The 25,693-nt window shown below is 33.4% G+C and overlaps 1 protein-coding gene across 2 annotated transcripts in view; it reads right to left on the reverse strand.

The window, feature by feature from the left end:
- The window catches only part of LOC142333667 (uncharacterized), a 59,754-nt gene extending 37,747 nt beyond the window's left edge, over nucleotides 1-22,007 (reverse strand). For both annotated transcript variants that reach the window (XM_075381073.1, XM_075381072.1), the window contains exon 1: nucleotides 21,860-22,007. In XM_075381073.1, coding sequence (XP_075237188.1) covers nucleotides 21,860-21,883 — 24 coding nt within the window. In that variant the 5' untranslated portion in view covers nucleotides 21,884-22,007. The remainder of the gene's footprint in view (nucleotides 1-21,859) is intronic.
- Between the last annotated feature and the right edge of the window lie 3,686 nt (nucleotides 22,008-25,693).

Below are 25,693 nucleotides of genomic sequence, written 5' to 3' on the forward strand. Positions count from 1 at the left end.
GCACGTAAAGACTTTTGTTTTTTAATGAAACGAAAAGTGTGGTGCTTATACAAAGACGGTTTCGTTCACATATTCAAACTCGGTGGTCGCCCTTATTTAAAACAATACGTAGAGTTTACGAAAAATTTAATAGTGACGGTTCAGTATTAGAGAGTAAGCTCGAACAGCTTGCCGATGTTCGTTCTCCACAGAATGTCATGCTATCAGAGCAGCGTTCCTGACGAACCCGTGCAAATCAACAAGAAGAGGAGCAGCATAAATCGGGATTTCTAGACGATCTGTGCAACGAATTTTAAAAATCCATTTGAATTTGTATCCGTACAAAATAACGCTATCGCTTAAATTAACGGTTCACAACATCAAAGAACGACATTCGTTGAACGGGCTGTGAATTGAGACATATTGTTGAACAATATTTGGTTTTCAGACGAGGCATATTTTCATCTAGACGGGATCGTTAAAAAATAAAATGTGCGTTTTTGTGCTTCCGTAAATCCACACGTGCTTCATGAAAAGGCGAATCACTCTCCAAGAATTACGGTACGGGCCGATATCAGGTCACGGAGCAATACGGCCGTTCTTTTTGAACAGACAGTGAACAGTGAACTTTATCTAAACATTTTGCGTAATAATTTTGTTCCTCAGCTTTTTGCAAAAGTTTTTCATTAGAAAACGAGTGGCTCATGCAGGATGGAAGCTGACCGGCACACAACTAATGTTGTTTTAGACTTTCTGCATGAAACTTTAAACGAAAATTTCGTTTCAAACCGATTTCGTAATCGTTTTGCGTGTGGAAAGAACTGAACCCTGAACAGTCCTGATTTGAACCCGTGGGATGATTATTTTCTTTGGGGATTTGAAAGGAAAATATTATCTCTAAACAGTACAGTGATCAGTGATCAGTGAACGGTACAATCTTCTCGTACAGCGATGGAACAAGATATCAGAGAATATGTGTAGTCGAGCTATTTACAATTTAGAAATTCGTGTTGAAGAAGTTACTAGACATGATGGTGGTCGTATTATTTGTAACATTATAATAATTCCTTTTCATTGAAAAACAATAATCAAAATTATAGATTCATTTTTTTCAAATTTTTTGTTCAAAATATTTATTTTTAATTTTATGATATAACTTTACATCCTAAACTACTAAAGGGCATTTTTATGTGTATCTGTTTGTCTTTGTGTATGTGTGTATGTGTCCCTTAGCTTACAGGCTCCGGAATATACCGATCACTAGCGGAATCGATAGTACATGTCTCGTGGTGGTCCAGGTGTACACTTATTATATTATTATATATCGATACCGTATATATATCGATATATATGCGAAATTTATATTAATAATATATTATTAAATTAAACGATTGTTTTTCTTCAGAAAATAATGAACTATAAACGAAAGTAATTACTCAAATTAACAATGATACAACTGCAAAACTGTTTCTTCTCTTTGCATGTAATTTCCATATTAATTATTCATCGAATAATGAATATTCAATTTTAATTTAAAAAATGAAACACTTTAACATTATTACTGATGTTTTAATTCACCTTATAAATTCATGTTTTCTATTATTATTTAATATTGAATTTTTATCAATTTTAAATATATTTTAAAATTCTATCTAGGGCCCATTACGGAGTACTCTTGACTGAATTATGTATAGTTTTTCTTTTAAGGGAATTCTTATTTTAATATCATCTTTTCTTTAACAAGTAATAAGGTTTTTTTTTTTTTTACTAAGTGTATAAAATCAGAAATATTAATTGTTATTATCTCCTAAATTAACCGGAAGAAGTAATACCTTGAAAAATCACCAATAACCGAAAATCGATGACACATATTGTCCACAATGGGCAATAAGAACCAGTAAAATGTATTTTACTTCTTGTGATGAAAAGGTAATCAATTTTGGACATCTAATAATCTCATTTCGAGACGCCGCCTGCCAGGGCAACCCGCCCAGAGGGCGTGACGTATGCACGCCGGGAGAAGCTAGTATAATAATAAAATTATAACTAGGGTCGTCCTTGTGCACGTATCACACCAAAAGGGCTGGAAAGATTTTAATAAAATGTTTCAGATTTACATCTTAGAAGATTAATCGTTGTCTTTAATTAGAATTATTATCAGGATATTTTTAATGAGGGTTAAGATATCTAAATCTATTCGATTTTATAAAGAGTAAGAGAGTTTTTGTTTGTTCCATATAAACAAAACACCTACTCGATTAATTGTAACGAAATTTTTATCTATGTTTCTTGCCATAACTGAGAAGGGTTTTAGACATATTCTATATCGAAAAATGTCAACAAAAAAATTTTTATATATATACCTCGCCGGGTTAGTCTAGTGGTAAAACTCGTCATCACAAAATTAGCTGATTTACGAAGTCGAGAATTCTAAAGTTCGAGTCCTTGTAAAGTCTTTTATACAGATTTGAATACTAGATAGACCGTTAAATCCTTTATATGGAATTGAATACTATATCGTGGTTACATGAGTTCTTTGGTGGTTGGGTATCAATTAACCACACATCTCAGGAGTGGTCGACCTGAGATTGTACAAGACTGCACTTCATTTACATTCATACATATCATCCTCTGAAGTAATACCTTACGGTGGTTCCTGAGGCTAAACAGAAAAATAATACTAGAATATGGATATTGGTGTTCTTTGGTATTTGGGTTTCAATTAACCACATTGGAAATGCAATGGCAAACCACCCGTAAAACTTGACAATAAAATTCCAATGATAAAGACATCAACGCCTATGAAATCGCAAAGGATCGGATAAGACTGAATTGTTAAATTTGATTTTTTGATAAATATACGTGCAGTAGTGGAGATTAGGCGGTTGAAATACCCGAGTTATGAGAAAAAATTGATGTAATTTTGTGTCCGTTTTCATGTCCTCCGCATTACATTCTATTCGATTAAATATCAATTGTTTTTTTTTTTTTTTTTTATTTATTGTTAATTCTAGTATTGTAAATTAGTATCAAATTAAGTAATAATTTTCTTACAATAATATACCTAATAATTATGGGCGGGCGGGCCAGTAGCCTGGCCTGCCCGATTACCTGACTTAAACCCTCTTGACTTCTACCTGTAGGACCATTTGAAACATTGAGGATGTGAGACATCAAACATTGAGGACATGAAAAACATTGTAGGACCATTCAACTCAACATTGAGGATCTTCAACAAAGGATGAATTTCAAGAAATTAGGAATACTCCCGGAATTTTTGAACTGTTAAGACAAGATCTCAGAAAAAGACTGGAGACTTGTGTAATTTCTAATGGTGGACACTTTGAACATCTCTTATAATTTTTAACAATTGTTAACTGTTTAAGTACACCTAATGTTCTACAATAATTAACGTAAGATTATCACAGGTAGTTGTTTTCTTTTTTTTAATTCTTAGGTCTATTATTGTAAAAAAAAAAATATTACTTAATTTGATACTAATTTACAATACTAGAATTAACAGTAAATAAAAGCAATTAATATTTAATCGAATTGAAAGTAATGTGGAGGACATGAAAACAGACACAAAATTACAACATCGATTTTCTCCCATAATTCGCCTATTTGTTAACCGATTTAAAAAAATAAAATGTCATTTTGTTCAGAATAAAAGGCTTAATATTTTATCAACATAAATTTTTATAAAACCATTAATTATAAAGATATAACGGATTGAAAAATAAACATAGTCGCCATTTTGTAATTTGCGAAAGTATTTATGTCCAGATGTTTTTTTCTAATTTTAAAACTTTATTACCAATACGCTTACCAAACATTAATTTGATTCATCTGTCTGAACTTGAGATATAAATTTTTATATAAAAATAACAGAATGGCGGACAGGAGAAGAACGAAGGAGAAATTACCATTTTTCCTAGGGGTATTTTTTATTTACTTTTACGGTAGAATCCGAAAAAGTATAACCAGCTCACCGTTTTAGAAACACTCTGTACATATATCTCGTATATGAAATAATATATAATTGATAGTGGAATTGTTTAATATTTATATAGGATAAACATTATACGAGTTTCTAGCGCAAATAGTAATAACAACGATGCAAAATAAGCAATAAGTTATGCAATTAAAACTTAACCAAGAACAAATTGACGTCTAGTCATCCGATATAAAATCATATCGTTTCAAAACTATGTGTATTACAACCCCTTATTGATTACCTTGTCCCTCCTTCATTGCTCCCTTCCAATTTATCTTATACGTTAATAATTACCCTTATTTGCACAAAGTATAAATTATTATTATTATTAATCTGCCATCATATTTATTCACAATATATATGTGTGTGTGTACATATTTATTTATATACTGTTTGTACATGCTAATATTAAAAGTATATAGATTTGAACTCGGAGATCTTTTTCTGTTGCCATGGTAACAGTAATATAATGGAGGAAAAGGATTATTTTTTTTTCTTCAATGAATATCTTTAACTAGCCGGTCCGTCAAGCCCTAGAACCTGGACCCTCGGGGCTCAGGTCAGCCCAAGCGAAACCAGGAGCCAATTTAGGGGCTCCTCGGGGCCTCCCGGGGCCAAGAGGTTTACCCTATGACCCGTTTCGCTCGCTATTCCCAGTTTTCCAAGGGGACCAGCGCCCTGGACTCCCGCAGAGCTCGGTTCGCCCTCCATTCCTATCCCTATTCCCAGCTCCATCCCCTGGATCCCCTGACTGTATGTTCTCCTCGTGGTTGTGAGAATAATACTGATAAATAATAATTATAGTATTCCGGTTCTATAGAAACCTGAAAAAGAAACTAAATTACAAAATATAGAATAATAGTAACTAAGGTAACTAAAGTACACACCAAACACACCTTTGACGACGAAAAATTCATAACTATTTCTTTGCCACATGGCAAAAATATAATAATGAAGGAAAAGGATTAATCTGTTTTTTTTTTTTTAATGAATATCTTTAATTCACAACCTCACCCTCCTTAGGGACGAAAAAATTATGAGTATTTTTAATATCTTAACCTTCAACGGAGCTAGGGCCTCGGTCGATGGCTTAAAACCTACACTGGGATAACACAAATGTATCCTGCAAATTTGAAATTCGATTGGTTCTTTCGTAATGCGACAACAAACAAAAGGAGAAGATTTATTTATATACATTTCCGAGTAACCTTGATTTGTTAGATCTAGAATGTACCGGATACATGCAAAAGTTAGCTTTCAACTTACACGTTTGAACTTTGAAAATAGGTCGGTGCAATGGGATTTAATGCATCTCATTGCACCTTCAAAATCAGCGTTCCAAGGGCACCCGGTTATAGTTTATCACCAGTTGATGGTGATGATTGATCTAGCCTCGCAGGAGGTGCTCGCATACCTTATCACTAAAGCGCTTTATTATTAAACAGATCTTTTTTAATTTTTTTTTTCTGTTTAGCCTCCGGTAATTCGCGTTCCGGTATTATTTCAAAGGATGATATGTATGAGTGTAAATGAAGTGTAGTCTTGTACACATTCAGTTCGACCATTTCTGAGATGTGTGATTAATTGAAACCCGACCACCTAAGAACACCGGTATCCACGATCTAGTATTCAAATTCGTAGAAATTACTGCGGACTAAGGAAATCACTGCGGCCACGCGGTCCCCCCAGCCCCTTCTCAGACACACGTGTGTCTGAAGGTTAATAATTACGTGGAGTAAATAATTACTGTTTACTTCTTTCCAGAAAATCGCCGTCCCAAAACCGCGATCGCGAATAGGTATCACCATTTGTAAGTTCCCTATTACCTTCCTTTCCTTTCAAGAAAGAAGAAAGAGGGAACGAGCCCAGCAGCCATCAGCCCAGCAGTCGCAAGCCCAGCAGCCACCTGCCCAGCAGCCACCTGCCCAGCAGTCACCTGCCCAGCAGCCACTGACAGCTCAGAAGAACGAAGAAACCTGCACTTTCCCCCGTTCAGCCCTTCGGGGCTTCGGGAATTCCAAGGTTAATGGTATGTAACTTCGGTTACTACCAATTCTTGGAAAGTGCAGGCCAAAGAAGAACGAAGAGGTCTTCGGAAGAAGAAGAGGGAGAAGAAGAAGGAAGACCAACCACTCGCCTCAACATCACGGACTGGAGTCCGGAACAGAGCCCAGCAGAGATGCGTCCTGAAGGGCAGCCATACCAGAAGCGGATGAAGAGCTTCTACACAAACTCTCCTATTTCAAAACTTACAATAAGACAAAATAACCCAGCAATTGCGACTCCTCCGGAAAAGGGGACGCATTGCTCCCTCCTTATAGCTAGTGCCCCGTTGTGGCGTATTCCTGCTAGCCTATTAAAGAGTTAGCACCGAAAGGACTTCAGTGGACGGTCTGAAGGGGAATTACGTCGGGAGGACAGGCTTTATAAGCCTAGCCTTCCGCGGTCGGCCCGTAAAATGGGTTCGATAACGCTGGTTCAACAACGGATTGGAATGCAATTAAATCCGTCCTTAAAACACAAAATAATAATAAACAAAATTTGAAAAATTAGACCCGCCATTTAATATTAACCCTTTTAAAAAAAAGCCCGATTAGAATGATCGAGCAGCAAGGGACTCTGTCCAGGTTCTGCGACGGAGTAGGGAGTAATAAACTCCTGCCAACTTTGCATTCCATTCCATTCCATTCCATAACTAAGGACTTCGAACGCTTTTTAAAATTGATTTAATATTATTTTATTTAACGTTAATTTAATTCTATTATTTTTATAATATTATTCATTCGATTGATCGGAATCAATCAGTTCAAAATTAGCTCACACAGTGATTTCCACTGCCTTCCCAATATGGTTAATTGAAACCCAACTACCAAAGAACACCAGTATCCATAATCTAGTATTCTTTTTCTGTTTAGCCTCCGGAACCACCGTAAGGTATTACTTCACAGGATGATATGTATGAACGTAAATGAAGTATAGACTTGCACAATGTCAGGTCGACCACTTCTGAAACGTGTGGTTAATTGAACCCCAACCACCAAAGAATACCGGTATCCACGATATAGTATTCAAATGTATATAAAGGATATAACGGTCTATCTAGTATTCAAATCTGTATAAAAGGCTTTACGAGGACTCGAACCTTAGAATTCTCGACTTCGAAAATCAGCTGATTTTGCGGTGAGATTAACCACTAGACTAACCCAGCAAGGTGTATATATATATATATATATATTTTTTTTTTTTTTTTTTTTTTTTAATTTTTCGAGATAACATATGTTTAAAATTCTATTCATTCACGGCAAGAAACATCGGTAAAAATTTGATTCCGATTAATCGAGTAGTTTTTTTGTTTATCTCGAACAAACAAACAAACAAAAACCCTCTTCCTCTTTGTATAATAGTATAGATTTAGATATCTTAACCCCCATTAAAAATATCCTGATAATAATTCTAATTAAAGATAACGATCAATCCTATAAGATATAAACCTGAAACATTTCATTAAAATCTTTCCAGCCCTTTTGGTGTGATACGTGCCCAACGACGATCCTAGTTATAATTTTATTATTATACTAGCTTCTGCCGGCGTGCTTACGTCACGCCCTCTGGATGACTTACTCTGATGGGCGGCGTCTCGAAATTAAATAGATGTCCAAAATTAAATCCCAAGAACTAAAATACAGTTTACTAATTCGTATTGACCAGTGTGGACGATTTATATCATCGATTTTCAGTTGTTGGTCATTTTTCAAGCTACTGCTTCTTCCGGTTAATTTTGGAGATAATAATAATAATTAATTTCTGATTTTATACACTTAGTAAAAAAAAAAAAAAAAATATTACTTGTTAAAGAAAAGATGATATTAGAATAAGAATTCCCTTAAAAGAAAAACTACATAATTCAGTCAAGAGTACTCCGTAATGGGCCCTAAATAGAATTTTAAAATATATTTAAAATTAATAAATATTTAATATTAAAAATAATAGAAAACATAAATTTGTAAGATGAATTAAAACATCAGTATTAATAATAAAAAAATTGTTAGCAGTTACTTTTTTTAACTGAAATAAATATTCGATGAGTAGTAATGAATATGAAAATTAAGTGAAATCAGAAGAAACAGTTTTTCAGTTGTATCATGGTTAATTTGAGTAATTTCATTTTGGTTATAGTTCATATTATTTTATGAAAATAAAAACAATCGCATAAATAAATAAAAAATACATTATTAATAAGCAGACCTGGCAATGATTCTCCGTTGCTAGATTTGATATATATATATATATATATATATAGAAATATATATAGATTAAATGAACACAGTTGATAGTTTGATAAAACATTAACAGAATGATTACAAAAATTCACAAAATTTAACCTTTTCCTTTTACCTTTTCTCCGTTTCCCTTCTCCTTTACACCATTTTCATTTTTACTTTATTCCCTTTCCCTTCCACCAATTTTCCCTTTCCGCTTATTCCCTATTTCTTCCCTTTTACCTTTCCTTCCTGTATTTATATTTACCGTATTTCCCTGTTCCCCCTTCCTCTTTCCTCCTTTTCGCTTTTCTTTTTCCTCCTTTCCCTTTGGTATTTTCTTCTCCCGTTTTCCGTTATTTTCTTTATCTCATTTTCCCTTTCTTTCCCTTTACCTTTTTAGATTTTTACCTTTTTAATTTTTCCCTTCCCCTTTTTCGATTTTCCCTTTCTCCCTTTTTCCCGTGCGTAAATCGGTCCAGTAGTTTTATAGTCTTTAGCGGTCACACACACACACACACACATATATATATATATATATATATATGTATATATAGGAAACATTGAAATGGAATCGTAAAACATTTAACACAGCGTATGTTGCTTTTATATCCAACAGATAGCGCTGTTTTTCAAAAAATCAAGTTTTTACTTGCCACAGATGTGATATCTTACGAATATAAATTAGTAGATATATAAAAACATGACCGTATTTGAATGTAACGTTGTGTCAAAATTTCAAAGTAATCAGTGTGTGTGTATATATATATATATATATAGGTATATATGTGACTCCAGCTGACAATAGATAAATGTAAATATATTATGTTCACAGGGAAGAGAATTTTAGACCGTCCGGCCATCCAAATTGGAAACCAACAAATAACAGAGGTCGAAAAGATTAAATACGTGGGTGTGACTTATGAGAGGAATTGCCGGTTCACCCGGCATATAATAGACATATGTGCCAAAGGTGAACAGATGACTAAGAATTTGAATATAATAATGTCTTCGCAGAGAGCTCCAAGACCCTCTAAGCGAAGGGCGATAGCGTCCACAGTGACATCTATGATGTTATATGCAGTACCAGTGTGGTGGCACTCAGTCAGGGTTAAAAGAAATTTGAACAGACTGGTTAGTACTCATAGGAGGCTGTTGCTGGGGGTTGTTTCAGCTTACAGGACGGTCTCCTATGAGGCGTTGTGCGTGTTGTCTGGGGTGCCACCAATAGACTTAATGGCCCTAAATAGAGTCGAGAGGGCGCAAGGTCTCGAAGCAAATGAAGCAAAAGATAGACTTAGACATAGATGGCAAAATAGATGGCAGGAGGATGGACCAGCCAGACGTACGAAGGAGCTGATTCCAGATCTGGCACTGTGGTTAGACAGGAAACACGGTGAGTTAAATTATCATATCGCGCAGTTTTTTACAGGTCATGGCAATTTCAATGAGTACCTCCATCGTATTGGAAGAAGATCAGGTCCAGAATGTATGTACTGTGAGAGAATTGACAATGCAGAACACACATCTTTCTGCTGCGAGAGGTGGGCAATTAAAAGGAGGAACTGTGGCATAATAGGTATGAGCCCAGCATAGGTCCTAGAGCACATGTTGAGGAGCGAAATAAACTGGAAGAAGGTTACGGAATTTATAGTAGCAGTATTAACAGAGAAGGATATAGATGAAAGGCGACTAGGTTACTAGTGTAGAATAGGGTAGGGTGGACAGCCTCAGTGGTGAGAGACAGCACGCTGAGGTGTATCGTTCTCAATGATCCACTGAGAACTCCAAGGGTTTAGATAGGTTCCGATGAAGAAGAAGAGTAAGAAAAGACCCGGTGCCACGTTACGGCTATTCGAGGTATGTCGTGGTTACCAAATGGGCAAACAGAAAATCACTCAAAAGAGCTGACACCGGCGAGCCGACCTGCCATGCCGGACGTTCAGCCGGTAGGCGGGGAGGCTCGTTAGAGTTTACCAGACACTCCCCTGGGTGGCGCAATACCAACCAGTCAAACCGGCCCAGAGGAGTAGAGTGGAAAAGAAAAAAAAAATGTATATATGCGATATATCGATATATAATAATATAAGAAATATACACCTGACCACCATGAGATATGTACTAACAAATCGGGATTTTCCGCTACTGATCGGTACATTTCGGTGCCTGTAAGCTAACGGGGACGGACACACACAGACAGACAGACACACACACATACAATACTCTTTAGTAGGTTAGGATATATAGATGTATTATAAAATTAAAAATAAATATTTTTAATAAAAAATGTGTAAAATATAATATACAATTTTGGTTACTGTTTTTCAATAAAAAGGAATTATTATATTGTTACAAATAAAGTTTAAATTGATTGAAATTAAAAAAAACTTACTGCCAGAAATTTCGTTTTATTTTCAAAAATGAATTGCGTAACTTAGCCGGGAATTTTAATTATGTCGGATTTTTAATTAAGTTACCGTTTTATAAAACAGTTTATTTCACTTATCTCTACTTTTAAAGTAGTCGTTTATTTACTCTAAGACAACAATATATTTATTAAAAATCAACGAAGAGAGATCTCTTTTCAAAGGAAATTTACTAATAATGATTACACGAGTTGTTACTAGAATTTTTTTTTTTTATTATTATTTCTCTCCAACCTCTCTATATTATAATAAAGCTAAGAGGTAATCGATTAATTAATGAAGTAGTTAATCGATTCTTTCTCTCTTTCTCAACTTCTCTTTCTCTTCCACGTAAGACTTCATAAGTCTCTTTCATCGTATCATATATCTTCCTTTTTTTTCTTTTTTTTTTTATAAATGTTATCTTTCTCTTTAATCTATTTATACTCTCCTCTTTTTTTCTTTCACTTTAATAGATACTTTACCCCGCTTCACATGGGTCGTACTTATATAAATAAGCACGATCCGGGTTTTCACCTATAGGAAAACTGTATTGATATCAATATGAGTTTAATTATGAACATTAAAATTAACTCGGAAATGAAATGCATTAAAATTCCCAGCTAGGTCGATGTGGTTATAAAATAATTTTTACTATTATTTTAAGATTTATTTGTATCTGAAATTATAAAATAATTAATTTTTATGGAAAAATAATACCGTAATTATAATTTTTTTTTTTTTTTTTTAACATTTATGTAAAAATATTTTTTTCTGATTGTAGATCGAGGGGCGTCGCTAACGCCTCCTCTGGCAAGTATGACAACTTGGCAGAGAGGCGGCTACCCTATCTTTATAATCTTTAAAATAGGGACTTTTGACACCTTCCGTACCTTTAAATTAATTTTATTTGGATATATGAATTGTACCAAAGAAAGCAGGGACAGATAAATGTGAAGAATACAGAACAATTAGTTTAACTAGTCATGCATCAAAAATCTTAACTAGAATTTTATACAGAAGAATTTAGAGGAGAGTGGAAGAAGTGTTAGGAGAAGACCAATTTGGTTTCAGGAAAAGTATAGGGACAAGGGAAGCAATTTTAGGCCTCAGATTAATAGTAGAAGGAAGATTTAAAAAAAACAAACCAACATACTTGGCGTTTATAGACCTAGAAAAGGCTTTCGATAACGTAGACTGGAATAAAATGTTCAGCATTTTAAAAAATATAGGGTTCAAATACAGAGATAGAAGAACAATTGCTAACATGTACAGGAACCAAACAGCAACAATAACAATTGAAGAACATAAGAAAGAAGCCCTAATAAGAAAGGGAGTCCGACAAGGATGTTCCCTATCGCCGTTACTTTTTAATCTTTACATGGAACTAGCAGTTAATGATGTTAAAGAACAATTTAGATTCCGAGTAACAGTACAAGGTGAAAAGATAAAGATGCTACGATTTGCTGATGATATAGTAATTCTAGCCGAGAGTAAAAAGGATTTAGAAGAAACAATGAACGGCATAGATGAAGTCCTACGGAAAAACTATCGCATGAAAATAAACAAGAACAAAACAAAAGTAATGAAATGTAATAGAAATAACAAAGATGGACCACTGAATGTGAAAATAGGAGGAGAAAAGATTATGGAGGTAGAAGAATTTTGTTATTTGGGAAGTAAAATTGCTAAAGATGGACGAAGCAGGAGCGATATAAAATGCCGAATAGCACAAGCTAAACGAGCATTCAGTAAGAAATATAATTTGTTTACATCAAAAATGAATTTAAATGTCAGGAAAAGATTTTTGAAAGTGTATGTTTGGAGTGTCGCTTTATATGGAAGCGAAACTTGGACGATCGGAGTATCTGAGAAGAAAAGATTAGAAGCTTTTGAAATGCGGTGCTATAGGAGAATGTTAAAAATCAGATGGGTGGATAAAGTGACAAATGAAGAGGTATTGCGGCAAATAGATGAAGAAAGTAGCATTTGGAAAAATATAGTTAAAAGAAGAGACAGACTTATAGGCCACATACTAAGGCATCCTGGAATAATCGCTTTAATATTGGAAGGACAGGTAGAAGGGAAAAATTGTGTAGGCAGGCCACGTTTGGAGTATGTAAAACAAATTGTTGGGGATGTAGGATGTAGAGGGTATACTGAAATGAAACGACTAGCACTAGATAGGGAATCTTGGAGAGCTGCATCAAACCAGTCATATGACTGAAAATCAAAAAAAAAAAAAAAAAAATATGAATTGTGTGTTTAAGAATCATAAATAAAAATTTAATCTTATGTGCAAAACAATTTTTTTCGATTAGTATTCTTGTATTTTTTTTATTTTTTTTTATTGGGGCGCTCAAAGTCCCACAATTACTACTCTAAAAATATTCCGACTTCAGAAGTGTTCCGACAGATATCAGCTGATTCTGATCGGTCAAAAATGACTGAACCAATTATCATGAAATTTTAACATGGATATATAAATTCAGTGAAACCTATGTAGCAGTTTAAAGATTTTTAATCCTCAAAATTTTATACATAGCATAGTCATATATATATATATATATATATATATATATATATATATATATATATATATATATATATATATTAAAACACAACCTGTCAAGTATTTTTCATGATTTATATAATATTTACGATTTTTACTTTCGGAAAGTGTACAAATATTCTCTCAGACAAAAAAATAAAATACGGCAATAGTTGTACGAAGTGTTCAAGTTTTTACGCGTTGGAAAAATTTTAAAGTGGTCACAAAAGCGTGACCGAACAGCACACATCCGCACGTCGGGTAACAGTGTCGACTTCGGCGTTAGATTCTCGTATTGAATCGATTGTCGAAGAAGACCGACGACTTACAGTGTAACAAATTGCTAAAAATGTGGAGTAAGTGTTGGCAAATTCCGACCCCATAGGAGAAGACATCCTCCGTATGACGGTTTTGGTCGCCCCATCACCCCCCCCCCCCCCGTACCTAGCCCTGATGGGCTTTACCGGAGGTCATCTTCAAAACCTCGGAAAAAAGCATCTCTCAGCCTTGTTCTTACCTCAATCAAGATCTCACTGATGTGAATCCTGCATGTAGCATTCACATCGGTGTACTATTAGGAAATGAACTCTTTAAAAACAAAACACAAGGCAATACTGAATAGACAATTAGAAGGAACTGAAATCACAACTACCTACCCGAATAGGAAAAAGTTGATTTCAACGGACAACATTAGTGCAAAACAAGAAACAATAACAAAACGTTAAACCAAAAACAACAACAAAAACATGTAGGATAAGGAAAATCCAAGCGGAACCCTAAACTTCTTCGGCAATCCTTTCCCTGGGGTATGTCCAAAGATGAGATTGAACGGCTAATTGATCAAGAGTGGCAGGATACATGGACACACTCTAGAGTTGGGGATTGGACCAGGCGACTAATCCCCAACATAAATATGTGGACTAGTAATAGAATAGGTAATGTAGATTTTTATACGACACAACTGTCGACGGGGCATGGCTCGTTCGGCCATTATCTGTTTAGAATTGGAAAAAGACCTACCCCACAATGCGTGTACTGCCCAGAGACTGATGATGCGGAACACACTGTGTTTGTATGCCCAAGATGGGCTCCAAATAGAAAAATTTCGGACAACGGACTTACACCTGAAAACCTCTTAAATTGGACGGTCTATAGTGACGATAACTGGGATTGGTTCCGTGGGTTTGCCGGGGAAATCTTACGCACCAAGGAAGAAGAGGACAGAAGAAGGGGTTTATGAAATTAGGGTAGGGAGGACAGTCCCTCCGTGGAGGGCCCGTACGCCGTGGTGTGCGGGTTCCTGAGAAGGGGGGGAACTCCTGGGGAGTGTGGGACAAATAAAAGACCGAGTCCCGGTTGGCGGTGCCGCTCCTGCGGGTGCCTTAGTGGGCGCTTAGTGGGGCTGGTACCGCTGATTAGAGGCAAAGACATAATGACCGAGACCCGGTTCCCTGCTGAGGGGTTGGGAGGTGGCGTAGCCATACCCCGTCTCCGAGGCGGGGGATGTTTAGAGGCAGGCGAATAAAATAAAATTAAAGATCCGTGACCGGGGGAGCTAACCTGCCGTGCCGGGTGTACAACCGGTGGGCGGGGGACACTCCCTTAGAGTAAAAGGACACTCTCCCCGACTGAGTATACTTAAATGGATATCCGGTCGGGGAGAGTAGGGAAAAAAAAATCCTTTCCCTTACCAAGTAAATGATGAAATTCTCATCGCCCACTCGACCCAATTCCTCCAATTTCCACGGAGATCTAACCCCGACCCGATAATATCGAGCCTGGAAATACTCTCCGTGTCCATTACTCGTACTTGGGGCAAACGTAAAGAACATGAAAGGCATCGTCTAACTGTCCACATTGTGGATACATACCGCAGTCCACCAGGCACAACTCATTCCGTCATTCAAAACAACCTGAACTACCGTGCAAGATGGGTTCCCGGAGAGTTTACAGTTCGTCACAAAGCCGAGAGATTTCGCATTTGCACCGCTCAAAAATCGTTTCAAAAACGAAGGTGACGTATTGTTGGACAAGATTTTATCCTGTTGATGAAACTTTCATACATAATTTTTAGTGGTAGTCAAAGCGTCAAAGGATGCAGTGGAAATATCCTGAATCGCCTGTCCGTAAGAAATTCAAAACGAAACCAGTGACTGGTAAGTTCATGTTAACCATCTTTTGAAGTCCTGGTCATGTTTTCTGTAATTTCTTGGAGGAGCAACGGACTATCAACAGCCCACAGTCACGATTGGGAACAAAATCAAGCTCGCGTTGAAGAGGAAGTGTCCGGGATAGTAGAGGAAAGGCGTGCTTTTTTTCTCAAGACAAGGCTGGACCTCATATGGCACAACTGACCCTGGGATCTATTGGCAAAGCGGGTTGGGAGCTCCTACCCCATCCTCCTTACAGCCCTGACCTTACCCCTTCGGATTTTTATCTGTTTTATCCGATGAAAGAAGCTTTGCGTGATATCAAATTCAATGACTAGGAAGAAATAAAGAAAAAGTACAAAACTGGCTTCGAGATCAAGGTACACAATTCTTCGCTGAGGGGATAAAAAGACTCGTAAAAAGATGGGACAAGTGGAGATACGTTGGTGGGGATTAGGTGAAAAAATTAGACAAAAAATTGTATTTATTTAATGAACCATTTTTTCTGTACACCTATTTGTCTCTGAATTCTTCTTAAAAATTAGTGATGGTTCTTTTTTTTACAAAAAAGATTATTTAGGAGCAAGTAGACTTCATGGTCCGCACTACTTTGTGGATTAAACTTTCATTCGATAATTTTTCTAGTACATAATTTCTTTGTCATGTCAATGTAAGACATTTTTATTAATTCTACATGAAACTTTATGGACAATTCAATCTTCAACTCTATACAAAAAAATTAAATCAAAACACTTTCTGTCAAGCTTAAAGTTTCATTCGATAATTTTCCTAATCCATGAAATTTCTTTTATATTGAAATATAAGACATTATTTTCTACATACAACTCTATGCCTAAACGTATTTATGTTGAGCTAATGGTTTTTTTTTTTAAACCATTTTATACTAGATTTCAACGAAAGAGATTTGATGAAGAAAATGTATCACAGTTTACTTTTAAATAGTATTCTTAATAGTGTTTCGTATCTTACTGAATTCACCCTGTAGAATTCGTTTTAGGAAAAAACAATATGTCTCGTATTAAAATGGGATTCATATAGAAAAAAAGGATTCGACCGAGTAACCCACATCGTTACTCGATTTATTTTCAATTGAAAACACCCGGGACTTTGACCATACTTCACCGTTCTGCCGAAATGGATTGAAGCATCTAAAAGATATTTTTTTTTTGTCTTCAATCATTTGACTGGTTTGATGCAGCTCTCAAAGATTCCCTATCTAGTGCTAGTCGTTTCATTTCGGTATACCCCCTACATCCTACATCCCTAACAATTTGTTTTCATTTTTCAAACGTTGCCTGTCTACACAATATTTTCCTTCTATTCGTCCCTTCAATATAAAAGCGACTGTCGATCATATTAACAATATAGTTTTATCAACAGGAATATCGTTCAAAACTATCACAACCAGCGAGTCTGGAGCGACAAGAATCCTCATGGTCCCATCCAAAGTAGCCATCAACAAAATTTCCGTGAACATATGGGCAGGTATTTTTTAAGGATATCTTTTGGGTCCTGTTATTGTACCAAATCGTTTAAATGAAGAAAATTATTTCGCTCATTTAACCAAAAATCTTCCACATTTTTTGGAAGATGTACCTCTACAATTAAGAGGAAATATGTGGTTTCACCACGATGGAGTTACAGCATATTTTAATCTGTTAGTATCAGATTTCCTGCGTGAAATTTTTCCATGAAAAATGGATAGGCCGTGGAGGGCCAGTACCCTGGCCTGCCCGATCACCTGACATAAACCATCTTGACTTCTATCTGCGGGACCGTTTGAAACATATTATTGTTTATTCGACTCAACATTGAGGATCTTCAACAAAGGATCCAAAATGAATTTCAGTAAATTAGGAATACTCCCGGAATTTTTCACCGGTTAAGACAATTTCTCAGAAAAAGACTGGAGACTTGTGTAATTCCTTTGAACATCTCTGATAACTTTTAACAATTGTTAACTGTTTAATTACAGCTAATGTTCTACTATAATTAACGTAAGATTATCACAGGTAGTTGTTTTATTCTTTTAATTATTATGTCTATTATTGTGAAAAAATTATTACTTAATTTGATACTAATTTACAGTACTAGAATTAAAAATAAATAAAAACAATTAATATTTAATCGAATTGAACGTAAAGTGGAGGACAAAATTACATCAATTTTCTGCCATAATTTGGCTATTTGTTAATTAATTTAATTTTAAAAAATAAAATGACATTTTTTATAAATAAATTTTTATAAAAGTAATATATACGGAGATATAACGGATTAGAAAATAAACATGGCCGCCATTTTGTAATTTTCGAAGGTATTTGAGTCCTGAATTTTTGATAATTAAATTTAAAACTTTATTACAAAATATTAATGTGATTCGTCTACCCGAACTTGAGATATAAATTTTTATATAAAAATAACAAAATGGCGGACAGCGAGAGAACGAAAGAGAAATCGCTATTTTTCCTAAAGATATTTTTGATTTAGTTTTTACAAGTAGAATCCGAAAAGTATAGCCAGCCCACCATTTTTGGAACACTCTGTATATAGTTCTCCTATCAGTTTTTCAGCTACTTCCTAGCCACTCACTCACTCTCTCTCATTCTCTCTCTCTCTCTCTCTCTCTCTCTCTCTCTCTCTTGAGTTCATCAAAACGATTTTGATGAAATTTTGTACAGAAAATAGTTTATATGAGACAATCTGTTATTAAAAGTTTGTGACCACTATCTTCAGAGGGGTGAAGTAGATAGTTTTTTAAGATACATTTTCTCAAAATTTTACAAACATAACCCCCATTTTATATTAAGGTGCTTCTCTTAACAGTTTAAAAAAAATTTTCATCCAAATTCTATTCTTCCCCAAAAATTGAAAATGCTATTCTTTTTATTTATTGTATATATTTTTTGTTTATTTTCCTAAGCATACTAGTAGGGAAAGTGGCTAAAAAAAAAAAATGGGTGCAATATTGGGGGAGTCGATCGATTTTAAAAATATAATTTTTTTTTTAATTTAAAAATTTTGTTTAGTTTATTTAAATTTTTATTAACACAAAGAAACGAGTAAGATAAAAAGGATTCTTTAAATAGTAAATATAATCCATATGATTTTTCAATAAATATTTTACTGTACAATTAGAAAGTCCTTTTAATTTTTAAGTAAAATTAATTTTTTTTTAAATATTATTTTCGTTACACACCTTAAAAAAAAGCTGACAACAAAATTGGAATATCTTCCTGGCACTGGTTATTTATTCTTATTTAGTGGAAAAATAATTACACGTGAAAAAAATTATCTAAGATTTCTTTTTTGGGCTGGGAGTAATTTATGATGAAATTTTGTAATCAACGCCAGGAATATATAAAAACTTTCTCGTCAGCTTTTTTTTATGTAGTTTTAACCCTTTGCAATAAAAATATTTTTTGATAAGATAGACGATAACATGATAAATATTTGTAAGTTACATTTTTTGTTTTTAATTTACTTCCAGATTTAAAAACTATAAAAGTTTAAATAAATAAATAATTATATTTTCGGATAATTATTTTTTAATAAAACGATTTTAAGTTTACGAAAAAAAAATTTTGTGATTACAGGAAATTAATATTGAATCAATATGAAGTATGTAAAAAAAAAATAATTCAAAGATAATAACTTTAGTTTAAAGGGTAATCAATTAGAAAAAACTGACAACAGATTTTTAATACTTTTTTGGCTTTGGTTATGTATTCTTATTTAGTGGAAAAATAAATGATACGTGAAAAACGTTACTCAAGATTTCTTTTTTAAGGTGGGGGGCTTAATTTTTGATTAAAATTTATTTTTTTTTAAATTATCGTTGTATGTTTATATAAACCAAAAAAAAAAATTTTATTGAAAAAAAATGTGTATTTTTAACATTTTTTCTGTTACCCCACTTCCAAAATCACCTTCTAAGAATTTATTTTTGATTTTTCTGTTTACTTCATGTTAAATGGAAGAAAAAAAAATTCCAGTAAAAAATGTTCTACTAATAGAAAATTAAGTTTAAAAAAAACCAAAACCGTTTTTGAAAAAGTTTTTTGAAAAATTCAAAAAATAGAAATTTTTAAACTCTTACGGCTTCCCTACCCCCTGGTACTGCTCCAAACGTATTTATTTAGGTCGCTTGCAGTACTATGATGCCTAGGAAGACATAAAAAAAATTCGGATAAAAAATAAACAATAAATAAATAGGTAACTTAGGGAAACGGGAGAAATTTGGGGTAATTTTGTTTTTTTTTTTGTTTTTAGTAGTAAGAAAAACGTGCGCATGAAGTGAGTTTAATAAAAATTGGGGTTATGTTTGTAAAATTTTGAAAAAATTTATCCCAAAAAACTATCTACATTACTCCCCTGGAAATATTGACCCTAAACTTTTACTAAACAATTGTCCCATCGGCTCCCCCGCGCCTGCTTTTGTTCCAAAAGTATTTATTTAGGTCGCTTGTAGTACAACTATGCCTAGAAAGACATAAAAAAATTCGGAGAAAAAAATAGACAATAAATAAAAAGATAGCTTTTATTCAATTTTAGGGAAACGGGAGAATTTTGGGGCAATTTTGTTTTGTTTTTTTAAATAGTAAGAAAATCATGTACGCATGTAATGAACTTAATAAAAATTGGGGTTATGCTTGCAATATTTTGAAAAAAATGACCCCAAAAAACTATCTACATTACTCCCCTGGAAATATTGACCCTAAACTTTTACTAAACAATTGTCCCATCGGCTCCCCCGCGCCTGGTTTTGTTCCAAAAGTATTTATTTAGGTCGCTTGTAGTACAACTATGCCTAGAAAGACAAAAAAAAAAATTCGGAGAAAAAAATAGACAATAAATAAAAAGATAGCTTTTATTTAATTTTAGGGAAACGGGAGAATTTTGGGGCAATTTTGTTTTGTTTTTTTAAATACTAAGAAAAGCATGTACGCATGTTATGAACTTAATAAAAACTGGGGTTATGCTTGCAATATTTTGAAAAAAATAACCCCAAAAAAGTATCTACATTACCCCCCTGGAAATATTGACCCTAAAATTTTTTTCTAAAAAAATGTCCCATATTCACGAGTCTGTACAAAATTTCATCAAAATCGATTTATCCAGTCAACAGTTATTAAGGACCGGTGAAAAAATAAGGTCAACAGGGGTCGAATCGTGGACACATATAGGGTGATGGAGGTAACCGCATTGCTGAGGACCTTTCTAGTCCATCCGCATGCAAGAATGGTTGGATTGGGGCGCTCCGATGAAGCATTGAGGACCCTCAAGGTGTGTGATGTGAACGCACGATTCGGGGGAGTATCGTGGGGTGTATACCCGGGCCCTGATTAGGATATAGGAACGAGAAGGGTAGCCTTCCTGGGGAGAGACATTATAGCAACCAGAAGAGGCGGTCATGATGTCTCAATGAACCAGGAGGGAGCCCGACGGGCAGTATAGCGTTTTAACTGAATGCTCAGGCTGGACTAATCTACAGCCACTCACTAAGGGCTGACCGAGGCAGCGTCTTCTAAGCGATTACCGGTTGCCCCTGAGTAGTTAAAAATGGTCCGAAAAAAAAGTCAAGAGTTATTAAGTTTTAAATACAAGCGACCTAAATAAATATACGTTTGGAGCAGTACCAACGGGTAGGGAAGCCGTCAGAGTTTATAAATTTCGATTTTTTGAATTTTTCAAAACGGTTTTGGTTTTTTTAAAACTTTTAATCTTATTAAAAGTTCCTCATAATTCACTCTCCACCCCAAAAAAAATCTTAAGTAATTTTCTATTAGTAGTACATTTTTTACTGGATTTTTTTTCTTCCATTTAACAGGTAGTAAACATAGAAAAAAAAATTCATGTATATACCCCCATTAATTATCTTTTGGGGGGGTTCCTGGGTCATAAAACGTCGAGAAATGCAAAAAAAATCTATTTTCCATTTTTTTGACTGATACCATACTTTACTTATTACAGCATATTAGTAGAGTTATTATCCCAGGAAAGACAACATTTTTTCAATAAAAGTTAGAGTTTTCAAAGTATATAATAAATTTAAAAAAATAATTCTTAATGAAGTAATAAACGTTTTTAATACAACTTTATAAAAATTCTATCTTAATTTTTTTTTAAAACGCTCGTATATTTTCAAATTAAAAATTATTTTGTGTTTATTATTTTAACGATTTTAAACGTTGTAAATATTTATTTATAAAATTATAATTTTGACAATCATCTAATGGAATAAGTATATTTTAAGCCTTTCATTCGGAAGGTCCTAGGTTCAAATCTCGTTAAATAGTTTTTCATTTTCCGATACACTAGAAAATTTTCAAACCGTATTTCAACGTATAATCCTAATTAGTAAATTAATATTAAAAAAAAAAAAAATACTTAAACTAAATGATTTTTTTTAATTTTAAATATTTTATATAAAAATATATTTATATATTTTATATTTAAAATACAAATAAATAAATAAATAATATAAAAATATTAAATACCTGTTTACGATTAAATATCTCCATTGTTAAATATATATATAAATAATTAATATCTAACCCTTACGATGATGTTAAAAATAATGAATACATTTTAAAGATACGGTCTTGTTTTATATACGAAGAGTATCCCCTCATATGATGATGATGACGTCATAACTGTCCAATGACCACACATTCTACAAACTCCACACTGTATGCATACATAACTATGTATATTATACAAAACCTTTTTATGTACACTAATATTGCTTGTTGTTTACATGGGATTTTTTGTTACTATTATTATTATTATTACTTGCAGTAAACTGCGGAGGAGTTCTTTTTTTAACTAGGCTGATACCATGACGCGGCTTACTTGTTTATTTTTTAAATGACCTTCGACGTAGCATCATTTGTGTGTGTGCGTATGTCAGTGTACAGTCACCTGCCTACACATGTATTTTTAACTAATGGTACAGACCTGCCGTCTACAATTGAACTCATTTTTTTAATACGTTTATTATTATTATATTGTATCGATTTAAAAATCACTTTCTAAAGTTGAATGTACTTAAAATTATCTGTTTTTATTTTATCATTAATTTATTTTTAATTAATTCTTCTGTATAAAATTATTAATGAAATTTTTATGCTTTATTATTCTAAACGCTTTTTTTTGGTCTTTTATTTTTATATAACGTTTATATAAATATCTACCTAGAAACGTTTTATTGTAGATTATATGTAGAATGACATATGTTACACTAATTTATACTCCTAAATAAATAAACCAAAATTCTTGGTTAATATTATACAAGCTGATTCAGAAGGAAAAGCAAACAATTTTTGAATCGATTCTAGAGGTTAAAATAAGGAGAAACAAGTTCATACAAACAAATATCCGAAAACGTTTTGTTATCGGGTTACGGCTAGCGAAAAATTTCGCTTGATTTTTAATTCCCCCGATGAAAGGAGATCATACTGAAATTTTTTAAGCCGGTATATAAGGGGTAAACTTCATGGTATCTTATCTTTTTTGACCTGAAAAATCTAATAAAACAGGTCATAGAAATGGATTTCGTGTAGTTTTCATCATATCTTACATAAAAAAGAAATTCGATAATGAAAAACAAGTTTTAGTTTTTTGTTTTGAAATACAATTTTTTTATTAAATGACTAATAAGTGCGTAATTCTTATATATATAATATCTTATATATATATATATATATATTACCAGACCCGGCAATGCTTCGCTATTGCCCAAGAGTGGGAGAGAGAGAGAGAATATAAATGAACACAATTTAAAATTTGATAAAAAAAATTTTAAAAATGAACCACAAATTTTACCTTTCACTTATTCTCCTTTTCCCTTTCCAATTTCTCCCTTTCACCCTTCTCCCTTTCGCGCTTCTCCCTCTCCCTCTCCCAGTTTCCTTTTACCCTTTTCCGTTTTCCCCTTTTCCCCGTTTTCCATTTTCCCTTTTTCCCGCGCGTAAATCGGTCCATTAGTTTTTTGGTCTTTATCAGACATACATACGAACATGCCTTATATATATATATATATATATATATATATATATATATATATAGTATATATACATATATATATATATATATATATATATATATATATATATATATATAGAATAAAAAAGTCTGTTTGTATATTTGTTTGTTTCGTAAATATCTCGACACCGGCCCCACCTAGCGGGTATAGTTTTTGCAAAAATATTTCTTTTCACGTAACTAATATTCATATTCTGAATACGAACCAAATCGGTCAATAAATATAATTTTTCTAAATATCTCAACCCCAGCGCCATCTAGCGGGTTCATTTTTTGCAGAGATAGTTCTTTCAATGTAAGTAACACGTATTTTGAATACGAGCCAAATCGGACCATAAATACAATTTTTTCGAAATATTTCGACGCCAGCGTCATCTAGCGGATCCAGACTAATTCAGAAACCTTCCCTGGCATGCGTCTAATCATTCCGCAAAGTTTCATCGCTATCGGATGAACGGTTTAGGAAGGCATAAGAGACATACAGACAGATAAACATTCATATATATAAATGAATGTTTGTTTGTATATTTATTTATATATTCAAATATGTATATATTCAAATCTAGCAATAGCGAAGCATTGCCGGGTCAGTTAGTATTTTTATAAAAATTTGTAGAAAAATTATGTAAAAAGTTCTATAAAAACAAAAAAAAAAATCAATTTTTTATTTAAAAAATAAAACACAACAATATTTAACAGAAAAATGATACGAATTTATAACAATTAATAATAGTAATTATTTATGTAATAAATTTAGACCTTTAAAACATTAGGTTGGATGAATTATCTTCGCTAGTTTTTCCTGGTCGTTGATTATGAATCAATCACGATATATTTTGTACATACAAAGTGTATCACGAAGTTCTCTCTCCGCACTTTCATACTGGTGAAAATGATGGAAAAAGTTTATATAAATATATGTCCTAAAATGCTTCGTTTGCGAGTTACGGCTAGTGAAAGAGTTCGCTTGGATTTCAGCTATCCCGGTGAAATGAGGTCGTATTGAAAGTTTTACGACGTTAAGCGTAACTCGACCGATCTTCATCAAATTTTTACATTCACAACTTCAGATAAACTACTACAGCATATCTAAATTTAAATGGAATTGATTTTTTAGTTCTGGAGATTTTTGAGCCACAAATATTTTATACATAGTACCTTTTCTCTCTCTCTCTCTCTCTCTCTCTCTCTCTCTCTCTATATATATATATATATATATATATATATATATATATATATGTATATGATTTCTTATTTATTTATATAAGATATACTAGCAGACCCGGCAATGCTTCGCTGTTGCTATATTTGAGTATATATATATATATATATATATATATACAGATTAAATGAACAAAATTGAAAGTTTAATAAAACATGACGGATCTTCACAAAATTTAATCTTTCACTTTTTCCCTTTTTCCCCTTCTCCCTTTCTCGTTTTTCCCTTGTTCCTTTCCCATTTTTTCTCTTATTCCTGTTTCCAATATTCCCTTTTTCCCGATTTCCCGCGCGCAAATCGGTCCAGTAGTTTTTGTCTATAGCGGACATTAAACAAACGGCCTTTTTTATACATAGAAGAAGAAAGACAGTTTATATATTTGTTTCGTAATTACCTCGACACCAGTGCCACCTAGCGAGTCCATTTTTCACAAAAATATTTCTTTTCACGTAACCAATACTCGTATATATTCTGAATACGAACCAAATCGGTCCATAAATATAATTTTTCTAAATATCTCAACCCCAGCGCCATCTAGAGGGTTATTTTTTTGCAGAGATAATTCTTTTCCTGTAAGTAACACGTATTCTGAATACGAGGCAAATCGGACAATAAATACAATTTTTGAAATATCTCGACGCCAGCGCCACCTAGCGGGTCCAGACTAATTCAGAAACCTTCCCTGGCATGCGTCCAACCATCCCCCAAAGTTTCATCGCTATCGGATGAACGGTTTAGAAAGGCATAAGAGACATACAGACAGACAAACATTCATTTTTATATATATATATATATAAGAAAATTACAATTTAGTAAATGGTATATGATATTCTCGTATTCTTTCCTCAAAACGTAAAGAAAATTTAGTTTCACCTTCCAAAGTATTAGTTTTCTTAGAAAATTCATTAAAAAAATAGCAGTAATAAATAATTTTTATTTTTTTTTTGGATTAAATCAACGACATTCTTTTTTATGAAAAAAACTAATAGTGTTTGATTGTAGTTATTCCAAGGTATGTGATGGAAATTTAGTATTCAAGGTCACACAACACAACTTGCTTAACCGG

Source organism: Lycorma delicatula, chromosome 13 (genome assembly GCF_047948215.1).
Source record: "Lycorma delicatula isolate Av1 chromosome 13, ASM4794821v1, whole genome shotgun sequence".
In the NCBI taxonomy this organism is placed as follows: domain Eukaryota; kingdom Metazoa; phylum Arthropoda; class Insecta; order Hemiptera; family Fulgoridae; genus Lycorma; species Lycorma delicatula.